The sequence below is a fragment of the Orcinus orca genome, chromosome 4, assembly GCF_937001465.1.
Source record: "Orcinus orca chromosome 4, mOrcOrc1.1, whole genome shotgun sequence".
NCBI lineage: Eukaryota > Metazoa > Chordata > Mammalia > Artiodactyla > Delphinidae > Orcinus > Orcinus orca.
In genome coordinates, this window is record NC_064562.1 from 118,729,457 (window position 1) to 118,737,532 (window position 8,076).

Genomic DNA, 8,076 nt, shown 5'->3' on the forward strand with positions numbered 1-8,076 from the left:
TTTTGAAGATGATCTAAAATACTTCAGAGACCTCTTTTGCATAGTAAGTCACTGGGAATCTTAACAATGTTCTCATCCCTAAACCAGTAATCCCCAGTTCAGGTCATACCAATGAAAAAGGACTGAACCAAACATCTGAACCATACATCTGCATTGTCTCAATTAATCCTTACAGGTGGATTCCCTTCCCCCTACTTCGCACATGAGAAAACAGGATCAGAGAGGCCGGGCAACTTGCCCCAGGTCACAGAGCATTATAGAGTCCAGGCTGCATGGCTCCCAAACTCATGCTTTAACCCTGTGCTCTGTTGCCTCCTATTTAAGCTAAATTATTGCAAATCTTTTCTAAGGAAATGACTGAAATGCAGAAAAAAGGTTTCTGCAATTTAAAAAATTAATCTCTGGATTACAAAAGTGAGACGTTGGAAATGACCAACCAGTTAGGGATGGCTAAGCCACCTGAAGTCTTCAGCACTTCAGCAAGTGCTGAAGTTGTGCAATATGCAAAGTAATACCCGGGCTGGAAGCGAACCCTGACCTCAGCTACATAGAAAGGAGGAGCACGTGTGAATGGAGGGAAGCCAGAAGGAACATCTGCCTAGTGGTCCCATGAGGGGCGGAGGAGCCACATAGACTCACTTGTCTGTCTCCTGCTCGTACCTAGTATCCAAGTCCCCTCAATGTGCCAATCTTACTTCTATAATAGAAGACCATGAAACACGTGGCAAGTGCATTCTCAGCCTACATGGACAAGCTCTGCACAGCCTCACTCCTTTACCCAGCTCCACACCAGGTGACCTGCTCATCCAGGACAGACTCTGCTTCCCTGGGTGAGGACTTAGCTTTGCCTCCTGGCTCTGCCACTTACCTGCCATGAGGTCTTAACTGGGCTCATTCACCACTATGACCCTCAGTATCTTCATCCGTAAAACAGGTAATTGCACCTTACTCAGAGGGTTATTGTGAAGATTAAATAAAGTGAGTTACTCTTATTAATAATAGGGCCAAGAGTCCCCTCTCCTGCTCTAGTTTTGAGGCCCTGGGGGAGGGTCTCTAAAGTGACAGAAGGGAGGGGGCCCTCTTGTGTAGATTAAAATTAAGTTCCTTCCAAAATGAACCAGAGGAGTGGCCGCACATTCATCAGTCAGAGGCTTGGGTGGAGTGCCTTCTGATTGATTATAAAACGTGGTGATATCTGAATGGGAAAAGAAAAGTTTAACTTTTTAGTTTTTGAGACCAATCTGAAACGTTAAATCTGGGACAATATTTAATTCTGGTATTATCCCTATACTTAAACTAGGCAGAAAATGACTACTTTCATGGTGGCAGGCTGAATAAGAGCCCCCAAATATATCCATGCCCTGCTTCCCAAAACTTAATGAATGTTACCTTAAGATGCAAAAGAGACTGCAGATGTGGTTCAGTTAAGGAGTTTGAGACGGAGAGATTATCCTGGATTATCTGGGTGGGCTTAACCGCAATTACGACTGTCCTCATGAGAGGGGGGCAGAAGGGGAGGCCATGTGACCACTGAAGCAAGATGCTACCCTGCTGGCTTGAAGACGGGGAGGGGCTAGAAGCCAAGGAATGCAGCTATAGATGCTGGAAAAGGCAGACACAGGTTTCCCCTACAGCTTCTGGAGAGAGCACAGCCCTGCGGACACCATGACTGTAGCCCAGTGAGACTGCTTTAGGACTTCTGCCTCCAGAGCTGAAAGGCAATGAATGTGTGTTGTTTGAAGGCAGCACGTTTGCAGTAATTTGTTTTAGCAGCCATAGGAAACATATACACACATAAACAGGAACTAGGCAATGAAGTACCATTTTCCACTGATTAATGACAAGTTAAAAATATACATATTACAGTGTAGAGCTGCAAAGAGTGCTACGGAACTGGGAGACTCCATCAGGGAATATCCACCAGGATAAATCGGGCAGGCAGCCTGGGTGGTCCCAGCGCCCGCATGTAGCCGGGTGTGTGACCACGGAGAAGTTACTTAAGCCAGCACCTTAATTTCCCCATCTAGAAATTGAAGATATTGCTATTACTTCATTTCTAGTAATTTATTTTTAGGGATTAAGTCTGTTAATACGCGTCAAGCATGTAAATAGTGCCTAGCCCAGAGGAAACACTCAACAAGTGTTCAGCTATTATTAATTTTGTTGCATTTAGATTGTAAATGAATTTGCAGCAATGATAGTGTTACAGAGGTGGGAGTGGGGTTCTCGTTCTCAAATTTCTAACATCGTGGTTGCATTAGTTTTGCAATAAATACTTTTAAATATTAACTCTTTAACTGAAGTGAAATCCAATGTACATTATCAATCTTTTACTATCCCCTACTTAGAGCAAACCCATGGTGAAATTAGCCTGAAATCTATATTCACAGTTGTGCATTCAGACCCTGGCTTCAGCTCTCCATGACACTGAGTAATGTATTTCATCCACTGAGCCTCAGTTTCCTCATCTGGAAAAGGGGATCATATCACTCTATGTGCCACAGGGTTCAAGGGAGCAGCGAGGGAGGCATGGTGGGGGGAGGTCAGCCCTGTGCCCTGCACCACAGGCTCTTGGTAAGCCTTAACTCTTTTTTCTCCCAACCCCTGCTGCAGATCGGGCCTCCCCTCCCGAAGCCCTGCTTCTACAGGATGGTGCATCCCACCTTCAGAGAACTAAGGACACAGCCCACATTTCCCCACAGGCAGGTCCAGGACACCGCCTCCAGGATGGCTTCACCCCCGGCCCCAGCCACAGAGGCCCCTCCTCTCCGCCACTCATGGTGCCTCCAGGCTGCCTGTCTCTCCCTCACATAGAGGCGTCTCCTCTGGCAGAGGTTTCCCACCCATCTTTCCCAGGCCTTGTGACCATCTGGTTTTCACTGCCATGTACAACCTTGCGTGAGCTATACTTCTATCTCTCCAGGGCTGGGGCCCTGCCTTTCCAGCTCTCAACCCCTAGAACTCATGTTTTGGGCTGAATATGTCCTCCCAAATTCATATGTTGAAGTTAGCTAACCCTAGTACCTCAGAATGTGACTGTATTTGGAGATAGGGTTTTTAAAGAGGTAATTTAGTTAAAATGAGGTCATTAGGGTGGGCCCTGATCCACTATGACTGGTGTCCTTATAAGAAGAGGAGATTAGGACACAGACACGCACAGAAGGAAGACCACAGGAAGACACAGAGAGAAGGCAGATATCACCAAGCCAAGGAGAGAGGTCTCAGAAGGAAACAACCTTGTCCACACTTTGATCTTTTACTTCCATCCACCAGGACTATGAGAAAATAAAGCCCCCCAGTCTGTGGTGCTTTGTTTAAGCCCCCCAGTTTAAGCCCCCCAGTCTGTGGTGCTGTTATGGCAGCCCCAGCAGACTCATACAACAAACAGTATGTGATTCCCGAGGGCTGAGTGCACGTTGTAGAATGAGGAAATGAATGAGGGAATGAATGAATAAATGGATGAATGAGTGAATGGACAATCACATAGACTGATACTGAAGGTGACAGAATAATTTTTCTCATATGTGAATTTTTTCACGTGAAAAGTTTTACAAAGAGGAGAAAAAGTAAAGATCATGTAAATACACGTTTACTGACTTGCCCTTACTAAAATGAAGGAAAACACACCAAAAGCGTGAAGTCAGACAAATTTAAGACACTTGGCTGTTGACATATTGGTAAACCTGTCAGACCCCAGCCATAACCGTACTGCATTTCCATGCTGGTTTCTCCTTTGATATGTATGCAAGACCCCAGCTCATTCTACTGGCCTAGGTATCAAAACAGAGCATGGGCTTTGGAGAAAGACCTGGATTCAAATGCCCCACCTCTGGACCATGTCGGTTCCATCAGGAAAACAGAGTCTACACCAGAAGGTTCAGCAGCGAGAATCAAACAAACATAGGGATGGAAGAGACGAAAGGCCAGACAGAGATGACAGGCAACCCAGAGGTTAGCAGCTGCTGGGAGCCACTTCTGCCCCTGGGGCTGGAGGGGTAGACAGGGAGGAGGTGATGATACTGGGGCCCAGAAGCAGGACCACAGAGGAAGCCGAAAGCATGACTGAATGGCAGCCATAGTGAGAGACGTCACCCAGAGCAGAAGAGAAGGGGAGAACACCCTGGCTTCTCCCGTCGTCCTCCCTTCAGCGTCTCCCATTGGCTGGACCCAGATGGAAGCCAGTGAGCGAGGGAGCCTGGGAAATAGGCTCAGCCCCTATGATACGGAGCAGAGGAAGGGAAAGACAGAGAAGGAGCAGGGACTGCTGTGGCGGGTTATGGAACACTGACTGTTTTGCCTGCATCCTCAGTCACAGAAATGATTCAACACTCCATCCTGACACAATTAGGATGCCCCAGGATTCAGACATACACAAAGAAGAGGTCCAAATGGTATATTTACCTGCTCCTCAGCCCAGACTCTGACATCACGTACTTGTCCACAGCTACCAACAGCTTCTGTTCTGAGGATTCCAGTTGCTTCCTGAGTGTTCCCGTGTCCATGTCTGGGCTTCTAGCTGCTTCTTCTGGAAGACATCCCGGCTCCTCACCAGTCTCCTCTACATCCTGGAAGATCCAGGACGTGTCAATCTTCACATTGACGTTCATTATATCAAACCCATCGCTGCTGGGGGCTCTGACAACGTAGCTGAAACTTTTTTCGGTCCGTCCTTTAGCTGTCGGCTCCGTCCCAGACATAGTTCATGGGCCAAGACTTAATACAATTAAGTGAATCTGCAACATGGACTTTCTGTAGATTTCAAGGTGGCTGCGGTGCCTTCAGATTGTGCAGGAAAATACCCTTTGAGGAGGGCAAGAACAGGTGGATTATTTATGAGTGGGGGACTTGGGTTACACCTGCAGAAATGTCATACAATATGAATGAAAGCCTCTCGTTTTACAAGCCAGCATGCCGGCAGTCACCCAAAGCAGAAAAGCCACTTGGAACTAAAAACTTAATAATGTGTACAAAGAGCGAAAATAAGATTTCTAGGCAGGACCATCAGAATGTTATAAATTCTCAGCAGTGAGGCTCAGGTTTTCACCAGGTAATACATGAAGTTCTAAACCTCCTTTCTGAGTCCAGCAAACATTTATCACAGGCTTGGAGTTTACTAGGGGAAGGGGAAGGGAAACTAGCACTGCACTGGGTCATCTCACCTTACCTAGTCCGATTCTCCTGGAAACCCCAGGAGATGGGCATTTTCATAACCATTTTACAAATGCTGAAGCAGAGGCTCTGGAAGCTGGGGGAGCTGGCCAGGCCCCACAGATGGGCAGTGGCAGAGTCAGGATTCAAATCCAAGTCTGACTCCAAAACTCATGGGGTAAGGGATGAACCCAGACCCCGAACAGGAGGAAACACATCCTGCTGTGGAGGAGACTGAGGCTGTATAGGTGGCCAAGGAATGACCCATCGCAGATGGCAGAGGTGGGAAGAAGGCTCCTCCAGGTGGAGGGAGTCTCAGGACATTAGCCCAAGGACAGAGTCAGGACAGGTGAGGGAGTGGGAGTGGTCAGGTGTGGCTGGCCCAGTGCACACCCTGAAGGGGGAAGTGAGGACCCAGGACAGAAGGTGACTTGAAGCCATATCCCTGTGGGCCTTGGACTCCAGGACGTGGCATCTCTGTGTGGGAAGTGAGGGGGTCCCTGGAGTGTTTAGAGCCAAGGAGGGTCCTGGTCAGATCTCTGAGGATGGGGTACCGAGGGGGCTGCAGGAGGCGAGAACGGAAGGAGCTGGCCAGGGAAGAGTGCAATAAATAGGCCTGATGCAGAGTGGTGCAGGAATAAGTAGAAACTTAAACTACAGGACTTAATCCTCCCTGTGAAAAATGATGGAAGAGACTTCCCCCACCCTTTTCTGAGAGCTCCTACTTTAGAAAACTTGTCATTCTTTCTTCATCTCTTTGAAATATATGTTGATTCTTTTAAAAGCTATGTAGGCCCTTTGCTGCTTTTTGACCCAGGAACGTGTTTCTGAAGATCCTGGGAGCCATCTCTTTGGCATGCAAACACCCAAGGAAAATAGAACCCTGTCTCCCAGTTCCTGTGGGAGGGTCGGAGCCTAACTTCCTGGTCTCCCGGCTCCAAGTTGCAAAACCACCTCCTGTCATAGAGATAGGAGAAATTCCACCTTTCTTTGTACGAAACAAATGAACAAACACAGAGGGTCACTCCAATGGCCAGGTGGATTTAGGGTGACCTATATGTAATAAATAGTGCTGCCAAGTTCTCTTACGTGACAACAAATTATTGTTTATCCCAAGGACCTGTACGAATTGGGCTGTATCTCCTTGGCTAACAAGAAGTGAGATTCTTTTCTGTCTTTGCAAATCTCTTAGCGGATGGTCTGTGATGCACATCACATTCTGGTTTGATGCTCTTTCGATAATAAAATTGTTTTCTTTCTTGTCTACCTTAGTGAAGAGATTGTCTCGGTCGGGAGAAAATTTTGTTTTAGAGTGTATTTCCCAACCATAATGGAAAAAAGATTTTTTTAAACCCAACGAGGTCCTATTATAGACTACAGGGAACTATATTGAATATCCTGTAATAAGCCATAATGCAAAGGAAAAAAATTAAAATCTACTTCCTCAAAAGTGGCTGTGTAGGGTGGTGCAGGGGGCTTGCAATAGACACAGAGCGGTCAGAGGCAGCAGGGCGGGGTATCGGCCAAGAGGGGGCGCAGTGGGGCAACTCAGATCTCTGGTGTTTCTTAGATGGAATCTTGGACAAATCACTTAACTTCTCATAAAAGGTGGGCGTGGGTAGTGAAAATAGTACCCATATCAAGAGCTGTTTAGGCATAAATTAGTGGCTGTAGGGTAGGCAGTGCACAGCGCCGGGCACACAGTGAATGCAGCGTGCAGGCGGTGCGTGACAGGCAGAAGCAACATGTAGTTCAGATCACCTGCCTGGGCTGTGTCCAGCTCTGCCTCTTATGCGCCAAGATCTAGGCACTTAACCCAGCTCCCTGCGAAATGAGATGAACAGCAGTCCCCTCCCTGCTGTTGCACGAGTCACTTAGCTCTCAAGTGCCTGGTGCTCTGCCTGGCACAGCGAGCCCACAGGGACCTTAGCTGCCAGGAGCATCCTCGAGCAGAAGGATTAATTGATAGCCGACGGGGGCCAAGTGACCACCTGAAAAATCATGTGCCAGGCCTGCAAGGAGGAGGAAGCCAGTATTCTAGACCTTTCTTAGGGGAGCAGCCTAGAGGAAAGGTGCAGCCGGGACAGGTAAAGGGCATTTGAGCCCCAGGGCCTCTGCCTGGGGAAGTGTCTTCAGACTTTTTTTGGATAAATGACTAAGACTGTGGGCTTCATTTGGAATGAACCGTCTGCGTCTGAGGGAGAAGGACAGGAACGCAGCTTGCCCGTACATTATCACCCCTGCGGGCTTCTCAGGGCTGGAGACCTGAGGAAAGGGGACAGATGGCCGTGGAACTGCTGTAAGGACGTGGCCCTGCATCGTTCGCAGCCTGGGTGAGGTTCCCCAAGGCAGACGGCGACCACAGGAAGGACACAGAGCTTGGCTGAGGGCAGGACGCAGGGGTCCCCACTTCAGATGAAATGGCAGCCCCAGAGAGATGGTGGGGAGGGGGCGGGAGGAGGCCAGGCTTCTGGGGACCGGCAGCTCTGCCCCTCAGCTGGAACCAGGGTCACGGTGCGGGATCTGCAGGAGTCCCCAAGGCTTCTCAGACAACCTGGAGGGCACCCCAAATCGGCTGGTTGGGATCCCCAATTTGGCAGGCCTCTATCAGGTCCTGGTTAAATGTGAGAAAAGAGAAACAAACGTGCTTTTCTGTACTGGAAGCGGCAGGTGGGATTCCCGCTTATCAGCTCTTCACAAGCAGGTTCTGGAAGGTGAGGGGAGAGCGGGAGACCCGGACCCTGAGGCTCAACTCTCGCGGAACGCGAGAATCCAGAAAGAGGGAAGGAGGGCTGGCCAATGGAAGGAGAGAGAATGATGAATTCACCGAGAAAGGTGCTGAGTGGGCGCTAAATCGCAGAGTCCAGCTCTCCAGGTGACCAGGGCCCCTGACCAGGGCCTGCGCGTGCGCAGTGCACCTGCGGTGCC

General features: G+C 48.8%; 1 protein-coding gene across 1 annotated transcript in view; it reads right to left on the reverse strand.

The window, feature by feature from the left end:
- Positions 1-4,785, reverse strand: part of C4H4orf50 (chromosome 4 C4orf50 homolog) — a 116,230-nt gene extending 111,445 nt beyond the window's left edge. The window contains exon 1 of the mRNA XM_049708913.1: positions 4,402-4,785. Within this exon, the coding sequence (XP_049564870.1) occupies positions 4,402-4,697 (296 nt within the window). The 5' untranslated portion in view covers positions 4,698-4,785. The remainder of the gene's footprint in view (positions 1-4,401) is intronic.
- Positions 4,786-8,076: the final 3,291 nt, after the last annotated feature.